At 36.9% G+C, this 20087-nt stretch overlaps 1 protein-coding gene and 1 pseudogene across 3 annotated transcripts; both read left to right on the forward strand.

Moving 5' to 3' along the window:
* Positions 1–4539: 4539 nt before the first annotated feature.
* Positions 4540–19838, forward strand: LOC18109837 (probable amidase At4g34880). Of its 3 annotated transcripts, XM_006388067.3 has the most exons (6): positions 4540–5095; positions 17127–17155; positions 17510–17724; positions 17864–18109; positions 18894–19089; positions 19173–19838. In XM_006388067.3, the coding sequence occupies exons 1-6, from the start codon at positions 4600–4602 to the stop codon at positions 19545–19547; spliced, it is 1557 nt and encodes a 518-aa protein (XP_006388129.3). In that variant the 5' UTR covers positions 4540–4599; the 3' UTR covers positions 19548–19838. The 3 variants fall into 3 exon arrangements, with proteins under 3 accessions (XP_006388129.3, XP_002305495.3, XP_052308108.1); XM_002305459.4 differs by lacking the exons at positions 17127–17155; positions 17510–17724; positions 17864–18109; positions 18894–19089; positions 19173–19838 and adding exons at positions 5471–5685; positions 5838–6074; positions 6163–6361; positions 6489–7032 and having other exon boundaries at positions 4540–5124; XM_052452148.1 differs by lacking the exon at positions 4540–5095 and having other exon boundaries at positions 16505–17155; positions 17876–18109.
* LOC127905203 (probable amidase At4g34880) lies at positions 8567–9605 on the forward strand (annotated as a pseudogene).
* Positions 19839–20087: the final 249 nt, after the last annotated feature.

The following is a 20087-nucleotide window of genomic DNA, read 5'->3' on the forward strand; positions in this document are numbered from 1 at the left end:
CATTTGGCCCTAGCCAAAAGCAGCAAACAAACCATAGAGCAGGACTGTTTCAGTGCGCTGAATACTTTCCACATAAAATAATCTAAAGCTTCAGAAATCATTAAAGAACAAATTGCCAGGAATGGACGGCAATTAAAAAACAGTGCGCGCACAGATTTGCTAGCGATGCCTTGAATGTTTTCCGTATAAAATAATCTATAGCTGCAGCTATCATGCATGAAAAACTGCCAGAAACAGAAGGCAAATACCGGTGAGCCATGAATTGGTCATTCACCAGAGGCCTTGCTGCAGCCTTGACTTGGTCATAAACCAACCAATACCTCAGCTCACTGCTATAAGAGTATTCTATAAGGGCATTTCTTTTGTGCAATGAGTTAAGAAAGCCGATTTTGCCATCATTGGTGCCTTCGCTTTTTTCAAAATTAACCAAAGCATTCTCTTATAATCAGCAACATTAATTATATTGCCACCATCCATAAGGACAAGTAGAATCCTGTCAGAAATAGATAATCCCGGCAAAGATCTGTGCAAAGTTTTAATCAAGTGGCAGTATTTAATTAACAGAATGATTCAAATAGACTGTCCACAATATGCATCGCAGGCACTGGTATATTCATTGTTTCTCTATGTGTAGTCAGGACCATGTTGGGAATTCCGACCGGTGATGTTCTGATAGTTGACCATTAAAGGCTTAGCACACTGAGACACAATATTTAACGTGGTTCGGCAAATCACCTACATCCACGGGAGAGTTTCATATTTTTAGAGATAGAGAAAGGATACAATACAAATATATAGAGGAGAAGGATCACATCCACTCTACTCAACTCCCATTTCTCTCACACTACTGCACAAGACAGCAGGGCTGCTGCCATTGGCAGCCACTTCACTTTCTCTCTTGGTCTCTCACATTCTGCACTCTCTCTCTCTCTCTCTCATTTTGCTCTCTAACTTATGCCTCTATTTATAGGCATAAATGGTTAGATAACTTGGCCATAAATTATGGCACTAATGGTGGCAGCACATGGGTTGCACCATTTTATCAATGGTTGGTGCAGCTTGTTTGACAATACCCACCTACCATTGTAGCCTTTGACAATGGCAATAGGCTACAGATGCTTCATTGTCAATGGACGGTGCAGTCCATTGATGATTGCTGCACATTAATGGCAACAATCCTAACAATCACCCCCTTTGCCATTTATATAGGCAATTGTCATCTTGCTTCTTCAGCACATACTTGCATTATGCAGCTCTTCCTAACTTACCATTTTGAGAGCGTTTGTGGCCAAGTTTATAGGTACTTACCAAACCTTTTAATCACCAAAGTCACCAAAACACCCCTTTGCTCAAACCAAAGGATCACTACAACCAGATGGTCTACCACATAACATCTGAAGAGTGTTAACGCTTGTCTCTGGGACACAACATTCCCCTTCGAGCGTATCAACCATGCTCGGCCTGGAATAATTTTTCAAGCACTAAGGCTTACAACACCCCCTCAAACGGATATTCTCAAGTACGATAGTCATTATCTGAGTATCTCAATATGATCACAAGCTCACCACTCTTCCAAGAGTCTACTCATCCCAGAGTTGCGTTTGCCCTCTGTTCCACCCTAGGAACCACGCCTTACTTCTTCGTGAGTCTCTCGCTCTTAGTCCTAAGAGTTCAGGTAGCTCTCCACCTTTAACCATGAGGGCAGCCCATTAAAGGTTGATTCATATCTATCTTGATACTCTGAGTATTACAATGCCTTCACCGAGCTCACCACCTTGACAAGAGTCAACTTGTTCCAGGAACCTGCGCATGCCCTCTGCTCATTCCTAGCAATCACGTCTTAATGCTCCACAAGTCACCCACTTATTGTCCAAGGCAAATGTCTTCTAGCTCATTGATCTTTAGCATGGAGGCAATATCCATGAAAGTCAATCCTGCATTTGTCTCCATACTCATCATAGCCACTTCATTGACTATCCATACACATGTCCACTTATATTTAGCCATCACATTGGCTTTGGGGTGTTCTGAACTTGGGCTCTTATCATGGCCCTCACACCTTTTCTAAGGTGTTTTCGCCCGTTGTCATGGGGCGGTCTGATCTTGGGCTCATATCATGGCCCTCACACCTTCTCTCTAAGGTGTCTTCACCTTTTATAGGCGGTCGCATCCTCCTTTAGCTGAGATGCTTCAAAGTGGCTCTAAAATTCTCTACCACCATGTGGACTATGAGAGAGATCACTGCCACTGATCACATAGAAAGAGAAATTTGCGGTACACTCCTCCCAATCCTCCATCTTGATTTTTATGTTTGGAGCTTCTACGCCTTTCTGCTTGACAACTCCACCTACACCAACTCTCTTTGGTGTCTTCACCTTTCATAGGCGATCGCCTTTTATCACAGGCGTTTGCACCCCCTCAATTAGGTGCCTTTATAACAGCTCATCTTTCCATCCTTGCATGCATTGGAAAGGTCTTCGCCTGTTGTTTTCATTAAGAGCACAAGAGACTTCCTATTGTACACAATTTTTCACAGTCTCTGCTCTGAGCTTCATCTGGGAACACTTCTTCTCTTTGCACCTGTTGTCTCATTGTAGTACCTCGTTGGATCACAGGTACTCCTGCACAATCTGTGTGCCCTCGTGCAATTTCTATTCTCCAGATTTCTCCATATTCCTTGCTTATGTTTGACAGCAGCTCATCCTGTCACAACACCTATCAAAGTCAAAATAGGGTGTCAATCTTTAACCCCTTGCTGTATTTATCTTCTATTATCAGGGTCTTCATCAATTCTCCCTTCGAGAAATCACAGTCACCGAATCTAACTTCTTTGGAGAAATCACCACTCTATCAGATCCTTGAATATACGAAACTCAACTGTTCCTTTATGCCGTCATCTTGCTAGTCTTCAACCGTTCCATTACAAACTACTATATATACGAAAATAGTACCGTATGGATAATCCTTCAACTAAGCAAGTTCCGAGGAAAGATTAGAGGGGTCACACCGGTCTATCTATCTATCGTACTATCTTTCCGTATATACAACCATTTGCTAGCTTTGTTGTGACTTTCCTTTACAAGTGATCTGGAATATTTTAGTTTTATACCTGATTTCTCAATATCTGGCGAGACTACCAGTGCTTAGATTCGTCAAGATTGGTCTTCATCAATTTCCACTCTCCACCTCAAACCGTCCACATGATCGGGTGTCCAGAGTGTCCCAATTTTGCCTTCCCTCAAGGCAACTGAAATCCCCACTTGCAATTCAACACACATAATTGGGCAAACATGTGTGACTTCTTCTTTTTCATCTTCATCAACCACCATGATGACCTTCAGATGCCTCCTAATTGGGCAATCTCTCTTAATAATTCACCACCATCACTTTCGGTCTCAATCTCAATGATCGGACCGTACCATTGCATCCGGAACGATCAAATTAGCTAGAAACAAGTTTGAAATCGTCCAAATCACATTTCAGACGACTACGATTTGATCAAAACAATTCTGGCCTAATCAACGGCCCATATTCAATCTCACATCCGGTTGCACGTAGGATCAACCACACTGGATCCTATCCCTCGGCTCAAACCCGGCTCGACTCGCGGCTGATGGCGTGGCATGTGGGACCCACTGTGCTGACGTGTCAGCTGACTGGTCGCTGACATGGCATGCCAATTGGGCATGCTGACGTAACAATTGCGTCATGCTGATGTCATCCTCATCCGGGTCATGCACATGGGTCGGGTCATCTAGTATTCGGGTCGGGTCAGCCCATCCTGGCAAAGAAGACGCGTAGGGCGTGTCTGCGCGCGTGGATAGACGCCTCGCAGGCGCATGCGGTCATGTCCGATGTCCGATTTTTGCGTCGTTTTCACCAGTGTGCTGGTCTCTTCCTCCTCTTCACAGTGGTATGGTCAAAATACCATTTTGACAACTTTTATTTTTGGGCAAGAATCAAACACCACTTTAAACCATATGCTTTGATACCAATTGTTGGGAATTCCGACCGGTGATGTTCTGATAGTTGCCCGTTGGAGGCTTAACACACTGAGACACAATATTTAACGTGGTTCGGAAAATTACCTACATCCACGGGAGAGTTCCATATTATTAGAGATAGAGAAATGATACAATACAAATACATGGAGGAGGAGGATCACATCCACTCTACTCAACTCCCATTTCTCTCACATTGCTGCACAAGGCAGCAGGGCTGCTGCCGTTGGCAGCCACTTCACTTTCTCTCTTGGTCTCTCTCATTTTGCTCTCTCTCTCTCTCTTTCATTTTGCTCTCTAACTTATGCCTCTATTTGTAGGCATAAATGGTAAGACAACTTGGCCATAAATTATGGCACTAATGGTGGCAGCAAATGGGTTGCATCATTTTGTTAATAGTTGGTGCAACTTGTTTAACAATATCCATCTATAATTGTAGCTTTTGACAATGACAATAGGATGCAATGCTTCATTGTTAATAGACGGTGCAGTCCATTGATGATTGCTATATATTAATGACAATAATCCTAACAGACCATTTCACATCTCACTCAAACACAAGTTCAACATTGAACACAGTTTTACAGCGACGTACGATATGGTTACCAAGAAACCATTGAGTTCTTCGCTTTTCTCATCACTAATTTTCTTTCTTTTAGCAATATCATGCCATGCATTCTCGATTAGAGAAGCTAGCATAAGTGATCTCCAACTTGCTTTTAAGCAGAAGAAGCTCACCTCAAGGCAACTAGTCGAGTTCTACGTTGGAGAAATCCATGGGCTCAATTCAGTCCTTAAAGGGGTCATAGAAATAAACCCTGATGCACTCTATCAAGCTGATAGAGCCGACTATGAGCGGAGGGTTAGGGCACCAGGTGCTCTGGTTGGCTTGCATGGCATTCCTATCCTGCTAAAGGATAACATCGCCACCAAAGATAAGCTGAACACAACAGCTGGCTCTTTTGCGCTGCTTCGATCAGTTGTCCCTCGCGATGCAGGGGTAGTGGCAAAGTTAAGGAAATCTGGCGCTATAATTCTTGGAAAGGCTAGTTTGAGTGAGTGGGCAGCTTTCAGATCACTTAATGCACCTAATGGTTTTAGTGCTAGAGGTGGCCAAGGAAAGGTGAGTAAGAGGGGTGTTTGGTATTCAAGTTGAATATGTTTTTTATTAAAATTTAAAGAAAATTTTACTTTAAATTAATTTTTTTATATTATTATGATATGTGAATATCAAAAATAAATTTTTTAAAATTATTATTTTAATATATTTACAAGTGAAAAACACCTTCAACAGTTTTAACCCCGTAAACCTTGCCGAAGTTTCTCTGTGTTTTTTGTAGATCAGTTTTTGTTGGCTTTTCGCTCTTCAATTATTTGCTTGAATATTCACGAGATGATCAGCCATGTCCCAAAGAAATATCCATCGTAGTTGGTAGAGTAACGCTCTAGTGTTCTGGATCTTTGTGCAGAATCCATATGTTCTATCAGATGATCCTTGTGGATCAAGTAGCGGATCAGCAATATCGGTAGCAGCAAATTTTGTAGCAGTATCACTAGGGACTGAGACTGATGGCTCCATCTTATGTCCATCTAATGCAAATTCGGTGGTGGGCATAAAACCAACAGTTGGTCTCACCAGCCGAGCTGGGGTTATCCCAATTTCTCCTAGACAGGACACTGTTGGGTGAGTGTTCTTATATTAATCCTATCACATCACCGCATTAATCTTCACTCAATTAGTCAATCATATCAGCAATATATATGGTCTACTTATTGTCAAGTCGTTCCATTGATTTCAGTCAACAGATAATCACTCCTTGGCTTTGTATGGAACAGGCCTATCTGCAGGACTGTATCGGATGCTGTTATCGTCCTTGATGCCATTGTAGGTGTTGATTACAACGATGGTGCAACCCAAGAAGCATCAAAGTACATCCCACACGGCGGCTACAAACAATTTCTCAAGCCTTATGGATTGAAAGGGAAGAGACTTGGAATAGTAAGGAATCCATTCTTGGGTTTTGCCAGTAAAGCAGAGAGTCAAGCTTTTGAGTACCATCTTCAAACACTAAGGTAATAAAAAATATTCTAACCATTAATTTAAGTATTTTTTTTTATCAAATATGTGATTATGTAATACAAGTTTTATCTTCAAATGAAGACAAGGAGGTTCAGTTATAGTTGACCATTTGGAAATAGCCAACATCAATGCTATCTTAAATTCCACTGGGAGCGGTGAAGCAATAGCATTGCTAGCTGAGTTCAAAATATCCTTGAATACATACTTGAAAGATCTGGTGGCTTCCCCAGTCCGAACCTTAGCCGATGTTATTGCATTCAACCAAAAATTTGCAGATCTTGTGAGTATACGGGAACAGGTTTTCTTTCATTTTTTTGTGTACAATGATCAATATTTAAGCTACATCAGTAATTCTAAGAATGCATGATTACATCTTACAATCTTAATATATTTGAATGGCCATACAGGAAAAGATCAACGAATTTGGTCAAGACATCTTTCTTTTAGCTCAAGCTACAAATGGGATCGGCAAAGTAGAGAAGGCAGCATTAATAAATTTAGAGAAACTGACAAGAGATGGATTTCAGAAGTTGATGCGGTATTATAAGCTAGATGCCTTGGTCACACCTGGTGCAGGTTTTGCACCTGTTCTTGCAATCGGAGGATTCCCAGGGATCAATGTCCCCGCAGGATATGATGATAAGGGTGTGCCTTTTGGCATTAACTTTGGAGGATTGAAGGGTACAGAACCAAAGCTAATTCAGATTGCATTTGGTTTTGAGCAGGCTACTAAAATTAGAAAGCCTCCCACATTCAAGGCTTGAAGCTTCAAAAGAATGTCTTCTTTGAAATTCCAAGTTTTATATTGCATTGATCAATAATTATAGAGTTTTTTTTTTCTTTGGTCTTAGGGTATGTTATTTTGTATCTGTTTTGTTGGCTTAAAGGTATGACTATAGCCAAATCTGTTTTGTAACAAAAAAATATGCAGTAACTTGGATCCGAAATCAATTTTATTGTCTTATGTGAATTTAATTCCTAGTAAAATCAGGAAATCTCTCTCCTTCTATGTTTCGGATGAGATCAATACTATATATACCTAGGTACTCAGACTTGGTTTTCTCGCAAATTCATTCAAGCAACCTTCGCGGTTTTTCTCTTGCCAGTGCTCTCTATTCACAAGTTTAGCCTTCTCAAAACCATTAATCCATTGTCTTTCAATCATGGTTTTCAAGAAAACTTTGGTTATTTTCTTCTTGACTACGGCTCTTTGTGGAGTCTCCATGGCTGCTCGTCTTTACCAGGTTGGTGGTTCTGCTGGTTGGACAAGCATGGGGGACGTTGATTACCATGATTGGGCAGCCAACAAGAAGTTTCATGTCGGTGATACTCTTGTTTTCCACCACAGGACCACAACTATCGATTCCACGATGTGAAGCAAGTGACTCGCCAAGATTTCAAGTCATGCAATGTAGCATCTCCAATAGCTAGTTACTACAATCACCACGGCTATGATTCACTGACTCTTAATAGACTTGGCCACTTCTACTTCATATCTGCTTTCCCTGATCACTGCCAAGCTGGACAAAAGATTGATATCTTGGTCACACCAGAAACTTCAAGTCCGACTCCTCCGCCTTTGAGCTCACCTATCAGTGCTGCATCAGCAACGTCCAGTGCTCCATCTCTTCATCTATCTTGGACTCTGAGCGTGCTTGCGTTCTGTCTCTTAGGATTTGCTTGTTAGGAAGTTTTTCAAGCAGATTCTGTGTCCATCTTGGATGGTTTTCCTCTCGTTGTATTAGTTCTATAACCTTTATTATTAACTGATAGGAAAGATTTAAAATTAAACTTACTTTAGGATAGTTTGCAATTCTATCTTTCTTTCGATCTCTTCTCTGAGTCCAAATTCAACTGCTGTCTACATGTAAATGGTGTTACTTACTCTGAATTTTTCTGTTGGCTTTGGCAGTTTGATCACTGCGTCAAATGGAAAAATTGGCAGATATTAATGTCCCGTTTGTACAATCAATAATTGAATCCCAGATACAAACGCATACTCTCTGCGTTGTCACACTGAAAGAAAACAGAAGCTTAATAACATACAATATTGTAAGGAAATGTAATACAGTAGAGCCAAATTTATTTGCTTTTGTCGAATTTTTTCTTGTGATATAATCTGCAAAACTCCAGAGAGAAGAACTTCAAGAAATGGACGGCAGATACCATAAGCCATGAATTGGACAAAATATGCACCAGAGGCCCTATAGGCTTAACATGCTAGTAAATTAGCGAGTACCTCAGCTCAGTGCTTTAAGGATATTTTTCTAAAGTTAATATCAATGCTGCGATATGTTAAGAAAGATGATTATGACATACTTGGAAAGATAAAGAACAGACAATTCTGACAAAGAGCAGTACAAAACATCTCAGCAAGTGTCTATGACTCACAGCAGCAATTTAATTTCTTTGAGTTGAGTTGGACCATTTCTCATCTCGGTCAAATCCAAGTCCAAGCAGAATACAGTTCTCCATTCAGTTAGTCATGGCTACCAAGACAGTACTAAACTTCTCACTCCTCTCGTCACTTACTTTCATTATTTTAGCAATACCAATCCATGCATTCTTGATCAAGGTAGCAAGCATATGTGATCTCCAACTTTCTTTTAAGCAGAACCAACTTACGTCAAGGAAACTGGTTGAGTTCTACATTGGAGAAATTAATAGACTGAACTCATTCCTAAAAGGGGTCATAGAAATAAATCCTGATGCACTTCGCCAAGCTGATAAGCCTGATGACGAGCTTAGTGTTAGGGCACCAGGTTCATTGGTTGGTTTGCATGGCATTCCTATCCTTCTCAAGGATAACATTGCTACCGTTGAACACCACGTCTGGATCTTTTGCACTGCTTGAATCAGTCGTGCGTCATGACGCAGGTATTGTTGTGAAGTTGAGGGAAGCTGGAGCTATAATTCTTGAAAAGGCCAGCTTGAGTGAGTAGGCTGCTTTCATGTCACTTAAAACCCCTATGGTTTGAGTGCTAGAGGAGGCCAAGGAAAGGTGAGCTAAGGTGTTTTAATTCTTCAGATTGCAAGACTTGGACAGAAAGATTATACAGATTTGATAAACTAACTTTCTGGTGTTTGAATCTTTTTGCAGAACCCTTGTGTTCTTTCAGCAGACCCTTGTGGATCAAGTAGCGGGTCAGCAATATCAGTGGCAGCAAATTTGGTAGCAGTGTCTCTAGGAACTGAGACTGATGGCTCCATCTTATGTCCATCTAATGCTAACTCAGTGGTCGGCATAAGACCAACAGTTGGTCCCATCATCGGAGCTGGTGTTATCCCGATTTCTCTTAGACAGGACACTGCTGGGTTAGTGATCTTCTGTTATCCATATCAGCCTATGAGATGTGAAAGACGTATTAAAGAAGCAGGAATATTCTCCCAATCACAAGTAGAAAACGGCTACCAAAAAGAAAATGATTGTCATGAAGATGAATTAAACTTTATATGTATGTTTCCACTGCATTTTAGCAACTTGTAAAGCTATACAGCGTTTCACCTAAAAGAGTATTTGTTAGTCGTCGGGTATAAGTAATTTGTTAGTCATTACAACTACACAGCAAGGTTGTCAAAATCACGATTCAACTCGTAAAATCATACGATTTTACGAGTTGATATAGGCTTTACGTGCTAAATCGCTTGTAAAACTCGAAAATGGGTAAAATCGGGTCAATATCGGGTAAAATCGTTAAAATCGGGTAAAATCGTGATTTTAACGATTTTGCCCGCAGGAAAAAAAAAGCCATGTGTCTGCCAGGTGTCGACCGTCTATTGGATTTAACAAAGCAAATGCAAAATTGCAAATGCAATTGCAATGTTTGTCTTCAGTCTTCTTCGCATTTCAGTTCATCATTCACATTCAGAACCAAAAAAAATCCCTAAATTGAAATCCCAAAATTCCAGTTCCAGCCGTCCCTAAACTGAGGATTCCTCAGTCACTCAGTGTCTCAGTCTCTACTCTCTATCTCTTTCTCTCAGCCGTCCACGATTCCAGTTCATCATTCACAACAGCCCTTGCCCCTCATCGACGACGTCCTTTTCACCAGCCACCGTGAGAACCAGAGTCCACCCAACAACAACGGCGTCTCTCCAGTCTCCACCAGGTAAGTTACTCTGTTCATCTTGTTTCTCTGGTTCTCTCTTCTCTGTTGGTAACTACCAGCGGTTGGGGGTGCTTTTTTTCCCCTGTCCGTTTCTTACTCTAATGCAGTAAGCCAGTAATGCTAATATTTGTTTGATTGGATTCGCAGGCTCCAAGTTTGACTGCAATATTGATCTCCTCGGTGCTCACTGCTCAGAACAGAGGTCAGAGTTTCTTACCATGTCCATTTCTTACCTTGTTTGTAATCTGTCGTGGCTGTTGTTTAGGACCATTAGGTGCTTTAATCTTTACAGTTTAATGATGTTAAAGATTGAGATTTTGATTCAAAGTTTCTGTGACTGTCTATTATTGAGATATTGAAAATCAATTGGATTAAACCGTGCGGTGTGTGTGTGTGTGTGTGTGACTCTGTGAGTCTGTGACTCTGTTTTTTCACATAAATCAATTGTCTCTGTTTCTTGATCTGAACAAGTTGGAGTCAGGTTAGTAATCCATGTGCAATTTCGTTAGTCCTTGTTAGTTGTTAGTAATCTGTCGTGACTGTTAGTTGCTAGTGAATTGGGCTGTGAAGCCTGTGATTATGTTGAAAATGCATGTTGCTTCTGTGTGCCTATGCACCGGCACCCAGCATGCATTTGCTATCATGTATTGGGTGTTTGATGTTTCTGTTTCTTGCCCTTTCCTTCTGGCTTTTATTTCTATTTTTTTTTGGAAGCTGTAATGGTTACCTTATATGCATAAAATGTTTGGATTGATTACAGGGTTGATTTGAATTGATTCTTGAATTGTTGAACTTATGGCATCTAGGAAAAATTCTTCTGGTAATAGGCTTGATGTGGGATGGCAACATGGTATAGATATTGATAAGAATTCTAGAAAAGTTCAGTGCAAGTATTGTCAAAAAATTATCAGTGGAGGTATTTTTCGTTTTAAACAGCATTTGGCTTGCACTCGTAAGGATGTTGAACCATGTCAACAAGTACCAGAAAATGTTAAGCAGATGATTTTAGATGTTTTGGTGAAAAATCTAGAAGCAACTGAAAAGAAAAGAAAGGCCCATCAATATAGTGTAAATGATGATGATGATGATGAAATAAAAGAAATTAGCTCCAGGGACAAAGGAAAGAGAGTAGCTAGTGGGAGTGGAAGTACACAAACAACTCTAAATCAATTGCTAAAAAAAGATATTAGAGAAGAAGCATGTCGACAAATTGCAAGGTTTTTTTACACTAGTGCAATTCCATTTAATTGTGTAAAAAACCCTGAGTTTCTTAAGGCACTTGAATTGGTTGCAAAGCATGGGCCATGTTTCAAGCCTCCATCATACCATGATATTAGAGAGAAGTATTTGAAGCAAGAAGTGGACCAAACTATGAATTTGCTTGAGGATTACAAGCTAGAATGGAAAAAAACTGGTTGTTCAATAATGTCTGATGGATGGACAGATAAAAAAAGACGTTGTATTTGTAATTTTTTGGTTAATAGTCCTAAAGGGACAGTTTTTTTGTCATCGGTTGATACTTCTAATATGTCCAAAACTGCTGATAAGGTATTTGAGATGTTAGATGCCATTGTGGAGAGGATTGGGGAGGAAAATGTTGTCCAAGTAGTCACCGATAATGCTGCAAATTATAAGGCAGCGGGACAATTATTGATGGAAAAAAGAAAGAGTTTGTTTTGGACACCATGTGCTGCCCATTGTATTGACTTGATATTAGAGGATTTTGAGAAGAAGTTAGAGATTCATCAAGTAACTATTGCTAAGGGGAGGAGAATCACCTCATATATTTATTCAAGAACTATTCTTATTTCCATGCTAAGGCACTTTACGAAAGGAAGGGATTTGATTAGGCCTGCTGCCACACGGTTTGCTACTGCATATTTGACTTTGGGATGTTTGAATGATCATAAAATGCAGTTGATGACTATGTTTACTTCCAATCAGTGGAGTTCATGTAGGTTTGCAAGAATAGAAGAAGGGAAACGAATTCAAAATTGTGTTTTGGACATCAGGTTTTGGCATGATGTTACTATATGTATTAAGACAGCGTATCCTCTAATTAAAGTTCTTCGATTAGTTGATTCTGATGAGAAACCAGCTATGGGTTTTATATATAAAGCAATGGATGAAGCAAAAGAGAAGATACAAGTGAATTTTGGTTCTGTAAAAAAAAGGTATATATCTTGCTAATTTCTATTTTAAATGTTGTCATCTATTAATATGAATGTCTTTAGAGATACTTTCAATTGAGATATTCTTTGAGTGTAATGAATTTTTATTGTTTTTTTTATATAGTTATATACCTATATGGAATATTGTTGATGCAAGATGGGAACTTCAACTCCACAGACCTTTACATGCAGCAACTTATTATTTGAATCCTCATTATCATTATAATCCCAATTTTAAGGTTAATGCCAACATTAAAATTGGATTATATCAATGCTTAGAAAGGATGGTGCCTAATGCAAGTGAAAGGTGCAAAATTGACTTGCAACTTGAATCATTCAAGGATGCAAAAGGGTTGTTTGGCATTGAGGCTGCCAAGACAGCAAGAGATAAAAAAACTCCAGCTCAATGGTGGGATTCTTATGGAGATGAATGTCCAGAATTACAAAGGTTTGCAATCCGAGTTCTAAGCTTGACTTGTACTTCATCTGGATGTGAGCGTAATTGGAGTGCATTTGAAATAGTGATTTTTTTTATTTTTTTATTTTAAATGTTGAAATATTTGATAAAAATCTTATAAATTTGAATTCAATTATTTATTTAGGTTCATACAAAACGAAGAAATCGTTTGCACCAGAGAAAAATGAATGACTTGGTATTTGTAATGTGCAATCTGAAATTGAATAATAATCAAGTCAAAAAGCAAGCAGATGATTTTGGTGTAGAAGATGATCTTTCATCTGATGATGATTGGATAACCGAGGGAGAAAAACATTCAAACATTGATTTGCTTGATGCTATTGACAATGCAACACGAAGAAAAAATAGTAATGAAGATGAAAGTGATGAAGAAGAAATTCCTAATGATGCTGAAATAGAGATTCATGGTACTGAAGATGATTTGGAGATTCAAATTGATGATATTGGTGTTGGTACTAGTAGTAGCACTAATGCTCATAATATTGGTGTTGGTACTAGTAGTGACACTAATAATCCTCTTGATGAGTGTCTGAGGAATAATGAGGAAGATGAAGGCAATGAAGCTGGTTTTAGTTTACATGATACACCAGCAGATTATTTGTTTTAAGTTTGTTAATTATTAGCTAATGAATAGTTATTTAAGTTATATATGATTTTTTATTTGAACCATGTATTTTAAGATGCTTGAATTATGTATGGATTTTTATTTGAAGCATGTATTAACCATGTATTTTAAGGTGCTATGAATTTTTATTTGAAACATAAATTTTTTTTAATGTATTTTAAAATTCCTTACGATTTTACGATTTTACGATCCGTTTTTACGATCCGAGTTTGGTTTGCATGTTCCGTGCCGTGTCAAAATCGCGATTTTGACAACCTTGCTACAGAGTACTCTGTTTTGAAACTATTGTATTGAATTCAAGCAACATAAATGCATTTCTTGGCTCTGGATGGAACAGACCTATCTGTAGGGAAGTTTCGGTTTAATTTCTAAAATATATTTTAATTAAGTTTTATTTTATTAAATAATTCTATATTAATTTTTGACTAATAATTTTTAATGTATGTGACTCATTAGGTTTCTAATATATTATCACAAATATAAATTATAATTATAATTAAATAATTTAATTTATTATTAATTCAAAAATTAATTAATTTATATTTGAAAATCAAGTGCATCATCTAGTAATGTGTCATAATCCTCTAAATATTAGAAAAGTTATTAGTGATTTGACTTGACCTTTCAGTGGCTGAGTTTTTTAGTATAATTAATATTCTTTCATAAATAATATTTCGATTTAACATTAAAGCATGGAGTATGTCTATCATGCTAAATTATGTTTTTTCTTTATATAATTGTCATTCATCGTTTGAATAAAATTTAAAATTTTTTAAAAATCTTATTCTACTTTGACCAAGAATTTCTCAGTCAATACTATTTGAGAATGAATAAAACAGTTGATTTCTTTCATAAAAAAAAACATTATATATATATATATATACAGCTCTAATGAATGTCCAGTATTTAAAAAAACATTAACTAGAAACATTTTAGAAATAATGCTTTTATGCAAAAAAAAATTTATAATTTTCTTTACAAAGCATTTTTATTCTATGAATTTTATCTTTACTTTAAATTTATTAATTTAATACTATATAAATATTAAAGATAAATTAATTTTTGTTAATAATAAATATATATTTATATAAATATAATAATATCACATATAACCAATCAATTACTACACAAACATATTCATATTCACATGGTAACTTGGGAGATTATATGTTTTTGCTGCAACATAATTACAGGTAGGACCCATCTATATAAAGACTATTTGTTCTCCTTTAACTTTCGTTGGTAACTTGTGCAGAATCGATGGAGATGAGCCCGATGGAAGCTTTTGCTGTACGAAGAGCAGTTTCTCAAATTTCATTTATTATTATTGTTATTTATCTTGATGAACTGGAACACTTCTGCATTTTTATACTGAAGAAAAAATTCATATAATTGTTTATGGATTTTTAAAGCTTTTGTAATAAAACAACTCAATTACATCATAAAAATTCAAAACAAACCTTGAAAAACTAAAAAATACTAAATATAACTTGGATCCATTCTAATAAAATCTCAAAAGAAACCCAAAAATATGTAGCCTAAAAAAAAAAAACCAGATAAAAAAAACTTAATTAAAATAATTTTGACTTGAATCAGTTTAAAAAAAATAAACTAAAATTAATAAATTTAAACTTATTTTTAATTTAGTTTGATTCAAAAACTTAAAAAAAATAATTTTAATTTAGATATTTATTTTAGTCAACATCGAATTAAAATGTTTCGCTCTATTTAGAGGGTGTTTGAGAGTGTGATGATATTTATTTTTTAAAGTATTTTTGTTTGAAAATACATTAAAATAATATTAATTTTATTTTAAAAAAATATTTTTAGCATCATCATATAATTTAAAAACATAAAAAATAAATTTTAAAAATAAATTATTTTAAAAATATTTTTAACGCACAAGAATAAATAGTAACTTAAGAGCCCCACACCGTGTGATTTTTCCTCCTTGATTGGTGCACTTCTTTTTGAAATCCAATATCCAAAAAGCAATAGCACTGTCGGAGACAATCATTGCAATGCAACATAAAGTTATGTTCACACTCTTGTGCCGAGTAAGCATAATATTAAATTAATATGAATTGACCATCCTAAGCTATGGCCATAAATTAATATCTAGTTAAGTCCTATATTATTGACTCTAAGGTCTGGTCAAGTTTTTTAATATAAAAAATTAAATATTATTAATATTTTTTTAAAAAAAATTAATTGTATAAGAATTAATTTGATATAACGTGATTCAATTTGCAGGTTAAAAAACAATTTACACAACTTCTAAAATCACAATTTGGCTAAAAAAATTAAGATAATATTCTTTTAATATTAAGATAACAACAAAATGGATTGAATTTGGTCAATCTGGTCAACATGTTAAATTTATGATTCGAGTTATGAGACTTTGATAACTTCATAGAAAGTAATCAAAATAAATTATGAAGTCTAATTCTCAATCGAACCAATATTGAAATTTAAAATTAAAAAAAATAAAAAATGATTTAATTGGTCATGAGACCAAGATATCCTCATAGAAAGTAAATAAAAACAAATTATAAAACTTAATTCCCAACCGATCTAATATTGAATAATAAAATTGAAAAAAAAATCAATTAAAAATAAGACATAAAAAACAATCTGAGTATACTCGGGTTAACCCTTTAAGCATTATTCTCAAGTCATGAGGTTCAAATAACATAATAAAAAATATAAAAAATAAATTATGAAATTTAATTCTCAATCAACCCAATATTAAAAGATAAAATAAAAAAAATAATTAAAAAAATAAATCAACTAGATTATCCTGCTAAACTCGTAATTTGTATAATAAGAATATAATAAATCAATAAAAAAAACTAATATTAAAAAATAAAATTAAAATAAAATGATGGAATTTTTTTTTAAAATAAAATAATATTTAATTAATAATAATATGCGAAGAGAGGAGAGGTACCGTACCTTCTCTTTTAGTTTATAATTAATAATTAATTAATTAATTCTATCAGTAACCATAAATTAATATAAATATATAGAAACGTCCTGTATTGCTGCTTCAGCCTGCAGTATTTGTCTACTTAAGGCAGCACCATCTCCTATCTCACCCGTAGCCTACTTCAGACTTGAAAACTCAGCTGGGCAACTCAGTTGAGCACTTCTCATCTTATAAGCTATGGCCAACAATTCTCTACTGTTTTTAATTCTTGCCTTTTTATTATTATCTGGGTTCTTTACCAAGACAAGCAGTGCCTTCTCAATTGAAGAAGCAACTATAGATGATCTTCAACTAGCTTTTAAGCAAAACCAACTAACCTCTAGACAACTCGTTGAGTTCTACCTCAAACGGATCCGCAGACTCAATCCGCTTCTTAGAGGGGTCATAGAGGTGAACCCTGATGCACTCTTTCTAGCCGATAAGGCTGACCGAGAGCGCAAGGTCAACACCCCAGGGTCAACTGGTGGTTTGCACGGGATTCCTATCCTGCTCAAGGACAATATTGCAACCAAAGACAAACTGAACACTACAGCTGGTTCTTATGCACTACTTGGATCAGTTGTGCCTCGGGATGCAGGTGTGGTAATGAAGTTGAGGAAAGCTGGAGCTATCATATTAGGGAAGTCTAGCTTGAGTGAGTGGGCTAATTTCAGGACAGATGGCGCACCCTCAGGTTTTTGTGGGAGAAGCGGCCAAGGAAAGGTGAGTTGCTTAATTACTCGCACAAGTCAGTTGTTCAAGCCTTTCTTGAAATGATTCATCACTTATCCAGGCTTCTAACTGCATGTCATGACTCTGCTCTGTTAAACATTACCGTCATCTCATGGACTTTTGGAGTTATGTCTGAAACTAACAGATAATTCTGGGGTTTGATTGTGATTATAATCAATCATTTTGTAAGATTCAAAAGGTTTTCTAGCTGTTGCTAAGAACAAACAAGCAGGAAGCAGGATTGGCATTCCAATGCTACATGTTCTGTGACGATTGTCTTCCGAATGACTTGTGAATTGCACTGACGACATGAGATAATAATTGATGTGTGGCCTTTATTTGCAGAATCCATATGTTTTGTCCGCGACTCCTTGTGGGTCAAGCAGCGGGTCAGGAATATCAGTGGCAGCAAACTTGGCAGCCGTGTCACTTGGGACTGAGACTGATGGCTCCATAATATGTCCATCGAGTTACAACTCAGTTGTGGGCATCAAACCCACTGTTGGTCTCACTAGTAGAGCCGGGGTTATCCCCATCACCCCTAGACAGGACACTGTGGGGTAGGTGCATTCTTAGCCAATTGTGATAATTTTACTAGCATCAGCAATGGAGATAATGTGAATCAGTATTTGCTGTATTATACTGAATGGTCAGTAAGATTTATGCTGGTTTCTGGTTGGTACATGTTGGATGGAGCAGGCCAATGTGCAGGACAGTATCGGACGCTGTATATGTTCTTGATGCCATTGTAGGCTTTGATTCAAATGATGCTGCAACCAGAGAAGCAGCAAAATATATTCCAAACGGTGGCTACAGACAATTTCTTAACCCTCTTGGGCTTAAAGGGAAGAGATTGGGGATATTGAGGACTCCATTTTACAATTCGGGCAACGATAAAGGATCCCGTCGGCATCAAACTTTTGAGCACCATTTTCAAACACTAAGGTAACAAAAACTAAGTGTTTTTCTGGTGTCACTTTCGTTTTTTGTTTTTGTTTATAAAAAATTGAAAATAAAATATAAAAACTTGGTTGTTTTTGTTTTTTGTTTTCAATAAATAAAAAATGACAAGAAGTTTTCAAAACTAATAAAAAAAAAGTTTCTCAATCTGCATAATATATAACTAGAGTAGTTATCAGACTAAGATCATCTGCGAGACACTTAGATGGGCGAGACACCTAAATAATTTATGATTAGGTGCGGTAATGGTTATTTTTTAAAATATTTTTTATTTAAAAATTCATCAAAATAATATTTTTATTATTTTTTAAAAATTATTTTTGATATCAGCACATCAAAATAATCTAAAAATATTAAAAAAAAATTAAATTTATCCAACCTTTATTTGAAACGCAATACCAAACAGAAGCTAAATCCATGATACTTGAAGGTTAGGTCATGACTCAGGATATATAGCCTCAGGAGTTGGGTTATGACCCGGCTTCAAGGCGACCAAGGGTTGAGTTGAAAGCCAGGAATAGGTTTAAGCCGCCCTAGAGGGTTGGCTTAGGATCAGTCTAAGATGATAGGGTCCAAGTCGGGACTGGATCTAGACGTATTCTACAGCATTGGATATCATGGGTATTAATTCCAATTGAAATTTGAGAATAAAAACAGAAAACGAAAATGATATCGAACGATCTCTAGATTTTTCTAGTAGTAGTTTCAATAATATCATGGCAAATTAGTGCAAGCTGACTAGACATTCTTTATATTTTCCAAAATTAAGACGACAAGGTGCAGTTCTCGTAGACCATTTGCAAATAAGCGACGTTGACACGATCACAGCCGGGCAGAATGGAGAATTACTTGCAACGTTGCTCGAATTCAAGCCAGCCTTGAATGAGTATCTAGAACAGTTGGTGGCGTCTCCAGTCCGATCCTTAGCAGCTGTGATAGCCTTCAACAAAAAATTCTCCAGATTGGTTAGTACATGCGCGACTATAATCGGCATACTGAACCAACACGGGTAGAATCCACATTTTGATTTATTTGATTGGTCTTGCAGGAAAAGACCAAGGAATACGGTCAAGAGCTCTTCAAGAAAGCCGAGTTCTTGAGTCGAAACATAACAAACATTGATGCTACATTGAAGAAACTGGTGTCAACATTCAGCAAACTCTCGAAGAATGGCCTGGAGAAATTAATCAAGACGAACAAACTAGATGCGGTGGTGGCACCTGATTTTAGTTATGTGTTATCATTTGTTCTTGCAATTGGACAATACCCTGGAATCAGTGTCCCTGCTGGGTATGACAGTGACGGTGTGCCTTTTGGCATTTGCTTCGGTGGACCAAAGGGTTCGGAGCCAAAACTAATTGAGATTGCTTATGGCTTTGAGACAGCTACCAAGGTTAGGAGGCCCCCTGCATTCAAGCCTTGAAAGCTTAGCGAAATCCCATCGAGACTTGTTTTGATGCTAATCAAGTACTTACCAGTTCAATAATAAAACTCTTATTCTGGGCAAACACCTTAATTTTCAAGCTCTAAACACTTGCAAGTTAACGTGCTGCTTAGCTTTGTGAATCTGTGGTTTGGTGTTGGGCTGGGTTTCATTCCCGGCATGGCTCTTCGAAATTACTAGATGGGCTAGCAGATGGACCCATTGTCTTTTGGAGCTTGCTCCATGACTATGTATAATTGGGTCATCACGCCCACTATATATTATCTTAGATCCACGCTGAATAAAAAATAATGAACTTTGTGGTACATTCTTGGATCATCGAGGCTTTCAAAACATTCTAGACTTGATTCTTAAATGGGTTGAGGATTTTGGATGAGGTCCTTGGCAGTCTTACGCGGGCTTCTGTATATAAATTTTCTTCCCTGTTTTTTATTTTCTATTTGTAGAGAGCCGGAGCCGAAGTTTGCAAAGTTACCTACCAGTAAAAGATTTTGTGCTAGTTTTTCTCAATAAAAAGAT

This window comes from Populus trichocarpa, chromosome 4 (genome assembly GCF_000002775.5).
Source record: "Populus trichocarpa isolate Nisqually-1 chromosome 4, P.trichocarpa_v4.1, whole genome shotgun sequence".
NCBI lineage: Eukaryota > Viridiplantae > Streptophyta > Magnoliopsida > Malpighiales > Salicaceae > Populus > Populus trichocarpa.

Bases quoted from the DNA above. Each gene is read 5' to 3' on its own strand.
- LOC18109837 (XM_006388067.3), top strand. From the start codon at position 4,600: ATGGTTACCAAGAAACCATTGAGTTCTTCGCTTTTCTCATCACTAATT. The intron at 17,725-17,863 runs GTAGGTGCATTC...TGGATGGAGCAG, and splicing joins CCTAGACAGGACACTGTGGG to GCCAATGTGCAGGACAGTAT. The intron at 19,090-19,172 runs GTTAGTACATGC...TTGGTCTTGCAG, and splicing joins ACAAAAAATTCTCCAGATTG to GAAAAGACCAAGGAATACGG.